Source organism: Sus scrofa, chromosome 6 (genome assembly GCF_054392235.1).
Source record: "Sus scrofa isolate SSC_HxYL_T2T_F1_AM1 chromosome 6, Sscrofa_HxYL_maternal_Yorkshire_Landrace_v2.0, whole genome shotgun sequence".
Classification (NCBI taxonomy): domain Eukaryota; kingdom Metazoa; phylum Chordata; class Mammalia; order Artiodactyla; family Suidae; genus Sus; species Sus scrofa.
The window spans coordinates 15,507,686-15,523,062 of record NC_139388.1 but is presented as its reverse complement, the minus strand read 5'-3'; the positions used below and the strand labels follow the sequence as shown (position 1 = coordinate 15,523,062).

General features: G+C 38.1%; 1 protein-coding gene across 1 annotated transcript in view; it reads left to right on the top strand.

The window, feature by feature from the left end:
• AP1G1 (adaptor related protein complex 1 subunit gamma 1) overlaps nt 1–15,377 on the top strand; it is an 89,762-nt gene that overhangs the window by 30,810 nt on the left and 43,575 nt on the right. The window contains exon 3 of the mRNA XM_003481797.5: nt 9,676–9,800. Coding sequence (XP_003481845.1) covers nt 9,676–9,800 — 125 coding nt within the window. The remainder of the gene's footprint in view (nt 1–9,675; nt 9,801–15,377) is intronic.

The window sequence follows — 15,377 nt, the reverse complement described above, 5'->3', positions numbered from 1 at the left end:
TAAACATTTTCTTGTTTCCTTACTATACTGTGTAGTTCAATATTGAAAAAAAGTGATAGCCATCCATGTCTTGGGCACCCTTAGGCTCAGATTGTGGTCTCCAGATACTATTTCACTCTAAAACGGCCAGACCCATTAGAAAGATGGCTGATCTCAAATCTTGGGCGGGAAATGTACAAAATAAGCTTTAACTGTTGTATTGTGCTAGAAATCAAGAAAGACTACAGGATATCATATTGAAAGGATTTGTTAGCCAGTAGAGGAGGCTATCATGCATCAAAATGAGAAAGTTTGAGCTTTGGTAAGAGAGTGATAATTGTAATTAAGACATATCAAGTAAATTTATGTCAATAAGTTCATAATAATTTAAAAAAAATTTTTAAAAACCTTGTTGGTTCTCTGGAGGATACTAGGGAACAGACTCATTATTTTGAAAACTGGTAAATAAAGGGAAAGAAATATTTATCTTGCCTTTCCTTACTAGTAGTTATTTCTAAAGGAATTATCGCCAAGTTCCTTCTGAAGGAACAGTTGGTAACCCAATGGTATGTATAGAGAAGTTGCTCCTTAGAGGAATAATAGCCCAGGTAATAAATTAGGAAAGAATGGAAGAATTAGAATATTAACGTTTTGCAACCCCTGATGATCACCAGTGCTGCTGATGTTACAGAAAAGAGAGAAGCACCAGAAATAGTTATATGCCTCCTGATGAAAGTTTATACTACCACCTAGGAGTTATATTTGCTAAATCAAAACACAGACTGATAAACTTGACTCTGATCAAGGTTCCTTGTCCATTTAAAGAGAGACATAACTGTTTATTGCAGCATTTATTCCTATTTAATGTAATAGGAAAACATTGGAAACAATCTGTATGTCCACAGAAAGAATAGGTAAGTTGCAGTATATTTTTATGTATGATACTGTATAGCAGTGAATATGACTGAATTAGAGCTTCTTGTCTGGATGTGATACTCAAAAGATGTTGAGTGAAAAGAGCAGGAATACAATATGCTTTATATAAAGTTTAAAATATTCAAAAACATGTCTCTACAGGTATAGCTAAGAACATATGACATGGCAATGATGAACAGCAGTTTTGAGTTTTGGTTACTCCTGGGATGGAGAGAGGGAAATGGGATTGAGCAGAATATTCAGAAGGATTCAGCTGAATTTGTAGTATTACATTTTTATTTAAAAATTTTTTTGAAGTTTTATTGAAATACAGTTGATTTACAAGGTTGTGATAATTTTTGCTGTACACATTTTTAAAGATTAAATAAGGTAAAATGTTGAGTTGATAAAGCTCATTGGTGGGTCAAATTTTTGAATTAAATGTTTCATAATTTTCTTAAGAGAAAAAAGGATTGCAATAGGAATACTAATTTTTTTCCCCTTCTGCCAGAAAAATGGAAAAACAGGCTCTGGTCCATATGGATTTTATGTTGCTAGACTACATAGTGATAAAGCAGTTAAAGTCTTATTCTTCAAAAATGTGTGTGTGTGGGAGTTCCCATCGTGGTATAGTGGAAACAAATCCAGCTAGGAACCATGAGCTTGCAGGTCTGATCCCTGGCCTCGCTCAGTGAGTTAATGATCTGGCATTGCTGTGGCTCTGGCGTAGGCCAGCAGCTACAGCTCTGATTCGACTCCTAGCCTTGGAACCTCCATATGCCGTGGGTGCGGCACTAAAAGGACAAAAAGATAAAAAAAAAAAAAAATGTGTGTGTGTGTATAAACTATAAAGCTATTTCTGAATATTAAAATGAAATAAAAGTAACTTTTTAAAAGACCTAACCAATCAGTTGCAGATCCATTAATGTTTACAATATTTTAATTGCACCTTTTCATCAAGATGATTGTTCATATCATAAAGCTTAAGTGTTATATTTAAAAGCAAATGTATATGTGCATTTGACCTTTTGGGAAATTGTTCTAAAAGCTAACAAAGTGAGTGCGGCTTTTTTCTAAAGGGCAACCAGATTAAATGTTGATTAAAGGCCTATTTGTACTTGCTTCAGAAAATTGTTAACAAGGCTAGTAACAATTTATTGGCTTTACTGGTAAAGCTCTCTTTAAAAATTGCTTTGAAATTCAAAGAAAATTGGAACATTAAGAGACATTGAGAAAAATATGTAAAAACTAAGTTGTCTGGGAGTTTCCATCATGGCTCAGTGGAAACACATCTGACTAGCATCCATGAGGATGCAGGTTTGATCCCTGGCCTTGCGCAGTGGGTTAAGGATCCGGCATTGCCATGAGCTGTGGTGTAGGTTGCAGATGTGGCTCAGATCTGACATCGCTGTGGATCTGGTGTAGGCCAGCACCTACAGCTCCGAATTGACCCCTAGCTTGGGAACCTCCATAAGCCACAGGTGCAGCCCTAAAAAGACAAGAAAAAAAAAAAAATTAAGTTGTCAGGCTTTCCCTCAGATCTACTCCATCAGAATATCTTTGGGGTGACCTATATAGTTCATAACATTCCCAGGTGAGTTTAATTAGTCACGTTTGGGAATCACTCCTTTGTGTGTGTGTGTGTGTGTGTGTTTGCTTTTTAGGGCCGCACCTGCAGCATATGGAGGTTCCCAGGCTAAGGGTCTAATCAGAGCTACAGCTGCTGGCTTACGCCGCAGCCACAGAAACAACAGATCCGAGCCATGTCTTCGACCTACACCACAGCTCACATCAGTGCCGGATCCTTAACCTGCTGAGCAAAGCCAGGGATCGAACCTGCAACCTCATGGTTCCTAGTCAGATTCGTTTCCGCTGTGCCACGACGGGAACTCCAGAGATCACTTCTTAAGGCAACACTATGTTCTAAACTTCAGTCCCATAGGCTTGTTGCTGATGGCTGTCTGGAATGCTTCTGCTGAGAAAAAAAAAATTCTGTGAAGAATTCAAGGATCAGCTGGAGAGAATCAGTGACTATTTGCCTTGAAGACATGGAGTTTAGGATGACTGTTAGGGCTCTGTCTTCTATGATGTGGCTCAGTTACCTTAGTGATGAGAAAACTAGGCCCAGATTGTTGAAATAACTTTCTTAGGTCCCTTAGGTAGAATCAGGATTAGAGAGGCATAGCTCCCAACTCTGGTTTCTTTCTGTTCCACTCTGCATTTTATAAAGAGATAGGAACCTTTCTTGGATGTTTTTTTACTGTTTCTAACCTGAATCGGGCATCTTCCTAACTTGTTTTCACAGTAGCTTGTGCATGACTATCACAGTATATTTATATCATACCTTATTATAAATATCCAGATGTCGGTTTTCTTTTATGTGCCCTTTTGTTTATCAGTGAGAATGATTAGCACATTGGCTTGTACACAGCAGGAGCTTGCTAAATTAAAGCAAAATCATAGTGTCTCAAAGCAGTTGAAAAGTAAACATAGAAAAAAAAAATCAGTGAGTAGCAAAGACTTTTCACAACCAGCCCTTTGGGATGGTAGGTGGGGGAAGAGGGAGAAGGTTGTTGTGGATAAGCCAGTATTTTAAGAGTGTTATTAATGGAGAAATTGATAGTAGGCAAAGAATACAAAGTAAGTAGCAGAAAAAAGCACTGCCATCCTGGGGAACAGAGATAAGGAGGAAGCATACTTCTTTACAAGCTCTTATAGCCTCACAGGTATGATAGGATAGAACAATAATTGTTCATTATGAATTTAGTTATCTTAAAAAGGCTGATTGTTTCTGTTTATTGAAAAAGTTATCTTTTTTTTTTTTTTTGGTCTTTTAGGGCCGCACCCACGGCATATGGAGGTTCCCAGGCTAGGGGTCGAATCAGAGCTGTAGCTTCCGGCCTATGCTACAGCCACAGCAATGTGGGATTGAGCCATGTCTATAATTTACACCACAGATCACAGCAATGCTGGATCCTTAATCCACTGAGAGAGGCCAGGGATCGAACCTGCATCCTCATGGATGCTAGTCGGTTTCATTGACCACTGAGCCCTGACGGGAACTCCTAGCACTTTTTTTCCCCTGAAAAAGTTAACTTGAAAAGGCTGATTGGGAGTTCCTGTCTTGGCTCAGTGGTTAACGAATCCAGCTAGGAACCATGAGGTTGAGGGTTCAATCCCTGGCCTTACTCAGTGGATTAAGGATCCGGCATTGCTGTGAGCTGTGATGTAGGTTGCAGACTCGGCTTGGATTCCGAGTTGCTGTGGCTCTGGCGCAGGCCAGTGGCCACAACTCCGATTCGACCCCTAGCCTGGGAACCTCCATATGCTGCAGGAGCAGCCCAAAAAACAGCAAAAAGGCAAAAAAAAAAAGGCTGATTGTTTCTATTTACTGAGTTATATTTTCGTAAGATTCTAGCCTTAAATTTTCAAAATCTTTTCCATGAAATGATCTTAAGACTCAAATGCTTTTTTTTTTTTTTTTTTTTTTTGTCTTTTTTGTCTTTTTGTTGTTGTTGTTGTTGTTGCTATTTCTTGGGCCGCTCCCGCGGCATATGGAGGTTCCCAGGCTAGGGATTGAATCGGAGCTGTAGCCACCGGCCTACGCCAGAGCCACAGCAACGCGGGATCCGAGCCGAGTCTGCAACCTACACCACAGCTCACAGCAACGCCAGATCGTTAACCCACTGAGCAAGGGCAGGACCGAACCCGCAACCTCATGGTTCCTAGTCGGATTCGTTAACCACTGCGCCACGACGGGAACTCCTCAAATGCTTTTTTTTGGTTATTTTTTGAAATATATGTTGTTCAACTTTGGAGGGGGAACAAATGATTTTAGTTGATTTTTTCTTTTTAATTATAATGTTACTGTGTTAACTTTTCTCACTACAAGTAAGACATAAGTTCCCTTTATCCTGCAGTTTTTTCCCCCTCCCAGCCCAGTCTCTGAAATAAGTAATGACAGTTCATTGATGCAAACACTAAAAGATAGAAAACTCTGCTTTCATCTGTCCCCTTCCAATCACATAATTTCCCCCCTTGAAGGCAACCTGTGACATACTGTTTCTTGGCTGTCCTTCCAGAGACATTTTATACATCTCTAGGAAATGGACATATGTATATATTCTCACCCCTTCCAAAAATATATTGTAATATATTATCTGCACTGTCCACTTATTAATCTTTCTTGAAGATTAGCCCTACCAGTTTATAGAGCTTCCTTGATTATCATTTTTCCAGCTTTATTGATATGCTCATGATAGTATATCCAGCCTAGTATTCCTTTATATGTATGAATCATAACTTATTAAACTAATGCCTTATTCATGGGCATTTATTTAAAATATTACTTTTAAAACTACAATGGAGTAATATCTTTTTTTTTTTTTTTTATGTGCAAATGTAAATGCAGTGTAAGTTCCTAAAATCGGTTTGTTGAGTCAAAGGGTGTATGTATTTGTAATTTAGATAGATCAAATCTTTCTTACTATATCTTGTGCCATTATATACTTCCATTACTAGTTTCCTTGCAGTTTCGGCAACTTTTTATCTTTGCTAAGAGGTTAAAAAGTAGTGTCTTAGTGCAGCTTTGATTTGTATTTCTTTTCTTTCTTTTTCTTTTTTTGTCTTTTTGCCTTTTCTAGGGCCACTCCCACGGCATATGGAGATTCCCAGGCTAGGGGTCCAATTGGAGCTGTAGCCACCGGCCTACACCAGAGCCACAGCAACGCAGGATCCGAGCCGTGTCTGTGACCTACACCACAGCTCATGGCAACGCCAGATCCTTAACCCAGTGAGCAAGGCCAGGGATCAAACCCACAGCCTCATGGTTCCTAGTCGGATTCGTTAACCACTGCACCATGATGGGAACTCCTGATTTATATTTCTTTTTCTTGTCTACCAACTTCATTGAGTATATTTTGCACATCGTATAATTCACCCTTTTCAGGTATAGGTCATTACATTTTTGTTTTAGTAAATTTAATTGCATTTGTTTTATGAGGATATTGAACTTCATTTCATATGTTTGAATTATTTTTGTTTAGTTTGAACGGTCTGTTCATATTGTCTATTTTATGTTGGTTGTCGGTCTTTTTAAAAATCAGTTTATAAGATTTTGTTATGGGATTTCATGTCTGTAAATGACTTGCGAATTTTTTGTTCAAGTTTGTCATTTGTTTTTTAACTTTGCTCACAGTTTGGGGTAAAAACAGAAGTTTTCTGTTATCTTGGTGGTGACTGTAGTGTATTTAAAACTAGATTTGTGTAGGGAGTTCCCATCATGGCTTCTCTGAAACACATCTGACTAGCATCCATGAGGTTCGATCCCTGACTTTGCTCAGTGGGTTAAGGGTACAGTGTTGCCGTGGGCTGTGGTGTGGGTTGTAGATGCGGCTCATATCTGGTGTTGGTGTGGCTCTGGTGTAGGCCATCAGCTACAGCTCTGATTTGACCCCTAGCCTGGGAACTTCTATATGCCGTGGGTGTGGCCCTAAAAAAGACCAAAAACAAAAAAAAACCCCTAGATTTGTGGGTTAACAGTGTTTCAGGGGGGATTTTCACAGTAGCTTTAAGTGAGGAGGAGTACTGGGATGAATTTGAGGTTATTTAAGAAGTGGATACATTTAACTGGTTACTGTTTTTCTTCTGTAACTCATGTAAGTGTTGAGTAGTGTTTTTAGTGATCGCTTCTCAAAAATGGATATCCTCTCTGCACGTTTACCCACACCCCACTGTATTCCCCTCCAATCATTTTCTTTTTTCAACATTTGAAAACTCTGATGACACTTAAAAATGACATGTGGTACATTTTGAGCACTCTTGTGGGCCACTGCCACATTTAAGTGTAAAGTGTGGTCAGAGATAATGTTTCACTGGAGGATGTATTTCAGATGCCATTTCCAGTATAGAATCTTAAATTTGTCGCATTCAAAAAAACACTCATTCTTGAAGCAAAGTCACTTTTGCTTTATATTTGTCCCTTTAATTTTAGTTTTTCTTTTTGCTCTGTAGTTTTTAGTTATGTTGTAACAACTGTCACAAAAAGCAACAAATTGTACTCAACAATCCCTGATGACTTCTAGTGTGACTGTCTTAAAACTTGGCCTTTAAAAATGTAGAGTAATATTAATGTCCTCTCATTAGTTCACCTTAAAAGTTTTTTTGGATAATTTATCTGCGTAGTGCCTGGTATTTGCTGGAAGCATGATAAACCTTTTAGTGATACCTGACTCTTAGAACATTTTCTTTAACTGCTAAAATATTTTTGTATAGCATGACTGATTAAATGGGAAATTTAAAAGCTTTCAGTTTGAAAAAGAGAAAGATTTTTCTAATAACATTTTAAATCCTGATTTTCGTATTTCCATCAGCAGTAATTTTTCTGCCAACATTGTAAGACGTTGTAATCATCATCTATTTTTTGAAATTTAAATTGAATGTGTAGAAGGAAGGGAAGGGTTGTTAGATAATCTTTGTCAATCTCAGAGGCATTTCAGGTTTTCTTGGGGTCCAGGTCACTCTCCCTTGGAGGCTTCTTTGACTTGCTTATGATGGTAGAGTCAACTTACAGCCTTTAGGTGCTTTTAATGTAGGTACATCAAAAGAACAGTTTTTAAATAGCTTGAAACAGTTTTATTTGTAGTTCTTTCACTTTTCTCAATTTGACTTTCAAATTTATAGGCAAATTCATATGGACAGTAGTCTTATGTGATCTCACTTACAGTTTTGTGTACATTGGTCTGCATTTGAGCTTCTTTCCTTGGAACGCAGTGATTCTAAATGGGAGCATAGTTTGAAAAACTCCTGTTGAAGAGTCTAACCTGTGTACACCCTTTGAAAACCACTGCTCTAGAAGGAATGTTTGACCACTTCCATGTTAGTCAAGGTGGAATGATAAAGTATATCAAAGTGATTGTGATATTCAAGAAAGCTAAGTAGGAAGTTCCCATTGTGGGACAGCAGTAACGAGCCTGAACAGTATCCATGAGGATGCAGGTTTGATCCTTGGCCTTGCTCATTGGGTTAAGGATCTGGCATTGCCATGAGCTGTGGTGTAGGTTGCAGATATGGCTTGGATCCTGCACTGCTGTGGCTGTGACATAGGCCAGCAGCTATAGCTCTGATTTGGCCCCTGGTTGGGGAACCTCCATATGCTGCAGGTGCAGCCCAGACCTAAAAAGCAAAAAAAGAGAAAGCTAGGTAGAGAGACAGACTGTTTAACCACAAGGACTTTTAAAGTTTTTATTGCAGTTTAGATACAGAACTGTGTTAGTTTCAGGTGTACAGCAAAGTGATTTAGTTATGTATATATATATATTTCAGGTTATTTCTCATTATGTTGTTATAAAATAATTTTAATATAGTTTCTGTGCTGTGCAATAAATTTTGTTGCTTATCTCTTTTATGTCTAGTAATTTGTATCTATTAATCCCATACTCTAATTTAACACCCTCCCTTTCCTTTTCCTGTTGGGTAACCATAAATTTTCTTTGAGTCTGTTTCTGTTTTGTAAATAGATTAATTTGTATGTTTTTCAGATTCGATATGTAAGTGATATCATGTAGTATTTTCCTTTGTCTGACTTACTTCACTTAGTCTGATATTCTCTAAATCTATCCATGTTGCTGCAAATGGTAAATTTATTTTTATGACTAATACACACACACACACACCCACACACCTTCTTAAACCAATCATTAATTGATGGGCACTTGGATTGTTTCCATGTCTTGGCTATTATAAACAACTGCAAGGACTCTTAAACCCTGAGGATTGTGTAAAGAAGAAATCATGAAAGGTTTTAGGTTAATTCCATTACTGATTTTTCCTCTGACTTTTTTTTGTTTCCTTCTGTTTGATTCCTAAATATGACACTTACCCACATTGCGTTAAAATTATTGTCAGTCTCTTCTTCAATTGTACATTCCTGAGGTTAAGGACAGTGTTTGGCACTTTTGTGTGTTTTCAGGTATTGAGTTTTTTAATATTCAAAATAGGAACCAGACCTTAAGTATACATGTGAGGAGTTCCTGCTGTGGTGCAGTGGAAATGAATCTGACCAAGAACCATGAGGTTTCGGGTTCCATTCCCGGCCTCGCTTAGTGGGTTATGGATCTGCGTTGCCATGAGCTGTGGTGTAGGTCGCAGACTGGCTCGGATCCTGCGTTGCTGTGGCTGTGGTGTAGGCTGGCAGTTGTAGCTCAGATATGACCCCTAGCCTGGGAACCTCCATATGCCTTGGGTGTGGCCCTAAAAAGCAAAATAAATAAATAAATAAATAAATAAAAATTTAAAAAATAGTCATGTGAGCTAGATGCTTGTTTAATATAACCTGGAAATTAAATTAGGAATTAGGTTTATTAATACCTTGTTATTATACTTGTATGAAAGTGTGGATGTAACATAAACTTCGCAGATTTGGATGGCAAATGTCATAGGACTTTGACGAGATGATCTGTTCCAGAACTTGATGATGATGACGGTGATGATGACTTTTTGGCCACACCTGTGGCATGTAGCAGTTCCCAGGCCAGGGATCAAACTTGTGCCACAGCAGCGACCTGGACTGTAGAAGTAACACCAGATCCATAACCCACTGAACCACCAGGGAACTCTGATTATTATGACCAAGATATTGAAAGATGGCAAATATTTGCCTTTTATTTAGGTGGTTTCATGATACGGGTTATATCTGTTTACTTTAGTAATCCATTGATTTTGGGTTTAAACATCGTGGTAATAACAATTTCTTAATTTCTTCTTCTTTTTTTAAATTTATAGTTGGAGTGCCTCAAGCTTATTGCCTCTCAGAAATTCACAGACAAACGCATTGGCTATTTAGGGGCAATGCTTCTGTTAGATGAAAGACAAGATGTCCATCTTCTCATGACCAACTGTATCAAGAAGTAAGTCTTAGCTTTCTTTTGATAAATGTTTTGTACTTTTAGTTCTTGTTTATAATATAACATCAAGAGATTCTATTTATTGATTTTATATTTACTGTCTGGAATATATTTGAGTTATTTTTGATTCTGTAGCTTATATGTAAAAGAGGCTAAGTAAAGGATTAAAACTTCTGTAGGGATTAATTTAGCTAAATGAAAGTATTGCTCTGCATCTTAGATCATAGCAGCTATTTAGCAATGAAATAAGCATTTGAGCCTTCCCAGAATAGAAAAAGCATTGATAGGAGTTCCTGTCGTGGCTCAGTGGTAACGAACCCAATTAGCATGCATGAGGACATGGGTTCGATCCCTGGCCTTGCTCAGTGGATTAAGGATCTGGCCTTGCTGTGAGCTGTGGTGTAGATCTCAGACTCGACTTGGATCCCATGTTGCTGTGGCTATGGTGTAGGCCCTTAGCCTGGGAACTTCCATATGCCATGGGTGCAGCTTTAAAAGTCAAAAAAACCCAAAACAAAACAGAAAAAGCATTGATAAATATGAGCTTTCATATATATATATAATTTTTTTTTCTTCTTCTTCTTTTTTGGCTGCCCTGTGGCATATGGAATTCCTGGGCCAGGGGTCGGATCCAGACCATAGTTGCAGCCTATGCCACAGCTACAGCAACACCAGATCCTTTTACCCACTGTGCCGGACTGGAGATCAAACCTGTGTCCTGGTGCTATAGAGACACCACCGATCCTGTTGCACCACAGTGGGAACTCCTCGTATGTATTTTTGCATACCATGAATAATGAAGCATTGAATTTATTTAATAATTACCAGTGTGTATTCCAAATAAATACCATTTAAAGGTAAAAAGAGAGATCTTGTCAGTTGTCAATCCCAGATTTCATTTGTTTGTGAATTTTTGTATATAAGTCCTTTTTTATCTAATGAGTGCTTTACTGATTTACTAGTCCAGTTAACATGTTTAACTTACAAACTAAAGAATGCTTGCCGTCCTGGAGAATTTAGAGGACTTATGAGTAGGAAATTAACTGTTCTTCTCAGGATCTCTCTTATAATAAATTTCTGTGAGAAAGTTATGGACGTTCTGATGGCTTTATTGGTTAAAGGTACTATTATTATAGGGTACTGGGTTTGTCTGTCAGTTTAACCTCCTTTTTTTGGGGGGAGGGCTGCACCCATGGCATATGGAGGTTCCCAGGCTAGGGGTCCAATTGGAGCTGTAGCCGCTGGCCTGTGTCACAGCCACAGCAATCCAGATCCAAGCTGCATCTGCGACCTGCACCACAGCTCACAGCAACACTGGATCCTTAACTTGTTGAGCAAGGCCAGGGATCAAACTGGCAACCTCATGGTTCCTAGTCGGATTCGTTAACCACTGAGCCAGGACGGGAACTCCCTTAACCTCCTTTTTTAAAATTTCTTTTTATTTTACAGTATTTCCATATTTGACAGAAAGTAGAAGCAGGGAGACATAGGTGATCAGTTTGTAGACTTTGAACTCTTTAATATTTTGCTGTGGTAAATAATACTCTAATTTAAAAGTTCCCGATGGATAACGAAAAATTCCAAAAAATGAGAATTATGATTTGGTTGTCAGTATAGAATGTATCATGTAAATAATATTGAGTCTGTGATTTAATTTAGGATAATCTTGGTTTTTTGGGGCTTGAAATAAATATTAATAATGAAAATGCTAAGTTGATTCATTTATTTAACAAATATTTATGTATGCCAGGATGGTATACATAAATGAATATGGATCTGGGGATGGAGAGTGAAAAAAAATGGAGAAAACTCCTTGGTATCATGGAGGTTACATTCTAGATGTATATATTTACTCTGGACAAGCCTCTGTGAGGCTTTAATTTTTGTTCTTGCATGCTCTGTTGCCCTTGTTACTCAAGCCTTCAATCACATGCTGATCATTTGGCAGTTCTGCTTAGCAGCAAGTTCATATTAGAGAGTTAATACCAAACTCAAGTGTAAGTTTATAGCTGATAAAAATTGAAAAATGAGGCAGATAGGCTAAGAAGAAATCTTTGTGTTTAATTTTTTCTTTTTTTTTTTAAATTAAAGTATGGTTGATTTACAGTGTACCAATCTTAATTTTGTCTTTTTTTTTTTTTTTTTAGGCCACACTGGCAGTATATGGCGATTCCCAGGCTAGGGATCGAGTTGGAGCTGTGGCCTCCAGCCTACTCCACAGCCATAGCAATGCTGGATCTGAGCCACGTCTGGGAGCTCCACTACAGCTTACAGCAACGCCAGAGCCTTAATCCACTGAGCAAAGCCAGGTGTCAAACCCATGTCTTTATGGATACCAGTTGTGTTGGTTAACTGCTGAGCCATGTCGGGAACTGCTGTGCTTAGTTGTAATGAGACCTAGCCAAGCCCTAAGTGAATTTAGGAGAGAGCTACTAATAGTTGGGGATTGATCTGACACTTTAGTCTAAGCTCAGTTAAAGGGCTTTGGATCATTCAGGGTTTTTTTTTTGTTTGTTTGTTTGTTTTTAAATCTGTTAATGAATGAGTTTTTGTTTATTTATGAGTTATTTGTTTATTTGTTTATGAGTTTTTGTGTTTTTACCTTTGTAGGGCATCATAGTATGCCATCAAGTAAATAACATTTACCTCGTTGTTCATTGGCCCAGAAGAACTGTCTTTTTTTTTTTTTTTTTTTTTTTTTTGGTCTTTTTTTAGGGCTGCACCCATGGCATATGGAGGTTCCCAGGCTAGGGGTCTAATCAGAGCTACAGCTACCAGTCTACACCACAGCCACAGGAACTCAGGATCTGAGCCGAGTCTGCGACCTACACTGCAGCTCACAGCAACACCAGATCCTTAACCCACTGAGTGAGGCCAGGGATCGAACCCGAAATCTCATGGTTCCTAGTCAAGATTCATTCCCTCTGCTCCACGATGGGAACTCCTGGAATTAAATTTTTAAAAATTGAATATGGTGTTTTAAGAGCTTGTATTTACCAGTATTCTTAATCATTGAAAAGTGAATGAAAAGCCAATTAAATATTCTTGGGAACTAGGACTCTAGGTGGTAAAACCATAGTTAAGTTGAGCTTTATTTTACCAGCAATTTTTATCTTAATATTCAAACTAGTAGAAAGTAGCAAATCTGATTTATACTTTACTTTCTCTTCCTTTCTTTGTTCTTCAGGGAAGACTAAAACATTTTTTAGTTCATTTAAAATTACCGATAATGAACGCTTTACATGTTAATAATTAATAGTTTATGAAAAAGTTAACTATTTTCCAGAACAAAAATAATTCAGTGGGGAGAATGGCATTATTTTACATTTTTGTAAATCTCTATATCTAGCCTAATGGAAAACAGCTGTATGCTCTCGTATTTGCCTCTGCATTATTTCTTAAGTCTTTTTTTTATTTTTAAAAAATTATTGCAGTGTAATTGCTTTATGGTATTGTTAATTTCTGCTGTATAGCACAGTGATTCAGTTATAATATACACATATCCATTCTTCTTCAGATTCTTTTTTGTCATTGTTGTTCTAAGTCAGTGTTTATTTCTCAAATGGTACTTTGCTGTTCAAAAATAAAATACCTGAGAGAATATCCCATAATATAGGAAAATAAGACAAAGCCCTAATATCAAAGGGTATTAAGGGGGGAAATAGGCCTTACATTTATTTACTATCATATGGAAAAGCACCTTTTTCCCAATTCTTTTCCCTATAGATCATCACAGAATACTGAGTAGAGCTCTCTGTGCTATTCAGCTAGATGCTCCTTATTTGCTTCTGTATTTTTTCTTATGTTATGTTTTGATTGAAGTATATGAAGAAGATTTAGCCTTTTATAGACACTGTAATTAGAAAAAAGGAAGAGGACTTTAATAGCCTTTCAGATAACTGGATCATCTAATCATTTATGATACTATACCAAAACTTCACAAGTGATAGTTTCTTTTTCTTTTTTTTTTTTTTTTCCTTTTTTGGTTCTACCTGAGGCATGTAGAAATTCCCAGGCCAGGGATTAGACCCCTGCCACAGCAGTGACCTGAGCCATGACAGTGACAGCACCAGATCCTTAACCCACTAGGCTACCAGGGAACTCCAAGTGGTCATTTCTTAAGGGTTAGTTGCAGTGTGGAATCTGAAACCTTATCAGTGAAGTTTGGTACTTTGTTATATTAAAATTCAGGAGTTCCCGTCGTGGCGCAGTGGTTAACGAATCCGACTAGGAACCATGAGGTTGCGGGTTCGGTCCCTGCCCTTGCTCAGTGGGTTGGCGATCCGGCGTTGCCGTGAGCTGTGGTGTAGGTTGCAGACGCGGCTCGGATCCCGAGTTGCTGTGGCTCTGGCGTAGGCCGGTGGCTACAGCTCCGATTCGACCCCTGGCCTGGGAACCTCCATATGCCGCGGGAGCGGCCCAAGAAATAGCAACAACAACAACAACAACAGGCAAAAAGACAAAAGACAAAAAAAAAAAAAAAAAAAAAAAAGTGTTAATAAATGATCAGGTTTATGGTGGCAATACAAATATTCTAAACTCTAGTTTTCACTTCAAAGCTTGAATTCTATCCTTGGCAACAAATACTGTCACTTGTTGCTCTTGAAGTGTTAGGCTTACTTGGTTCTTCTTCCAGAAAATGTCCTCCAAATACCCACATCTTAATAGTTAGAGTTGTCTTGTCAGTTATTTTTCAAATAAAAATGATGTTCATTTAAAAGCAGCTAGTTCATAGTTTAGCTTGCAGATGAAACAGATACCCAAGTACTTTTCTCTGAGATTGGCACTTTACATCAGAAGTACTTTATGCACACTTTCCATTTCGTTACACAAAATAGTAGAAAATGTGTGCTCGGTAGTCATTTTTACTGCTTTGTCATGGGCAATATTAAGTTGACCATCCCCTTTCTTCTTTCACTATAAGAGTATGGCAGTGAATGCAGTGTCTTCTAGTACAGTTTGGTGCCCCTGCACTGATTTGTGCTCATGTGTAGTTTTTCCCATCACTGCCTTTGCACTTTCAATGCAAATGTTAAATAAAGCTGACAAATACCAAGTTAGTATTGTGAAAATAGTTCGTATCTTTTGGACCCTCTGAGTAGTCTTGGGGACTTCCAGAGATTCATTAATCACAATTTTAGAACCACTGAACTGAAAGATTTAAAAATTTTGTGCTCTTAAAACTGGTAGAAGTAGCATAACTCAATGTAATAATTTAACTTCTGAATAGTAAAAGTTGAATGTAATAATATATAGTTAAGTTTACTGGTTCAGGCTTTTAATATTTCAACTTTTCTGAAAATATACTTCCTTGCCAGCTTAGAAATAATTTTGTACAGTAATCAAATGCCTGTTAGAAACAGAAATTTGGGGAGTTCCCGTCGTGGCGCAGTGGTTAACGAATCCGACTAGGAACTATGAGGTTGCGGGTTCGGTCCCTGCCCTTGCTCAGTGGGTTAACGATCTGGCGTTGCCGTGAGCTGTGGTGTAGGTTGCAGACGCGGCTCGGATCCTGCGTGGCTGTGGCTCTGATGTAGGCTGGTGGCTACAGCTCCAATTTGACCCCTAGCCTGAGAACCT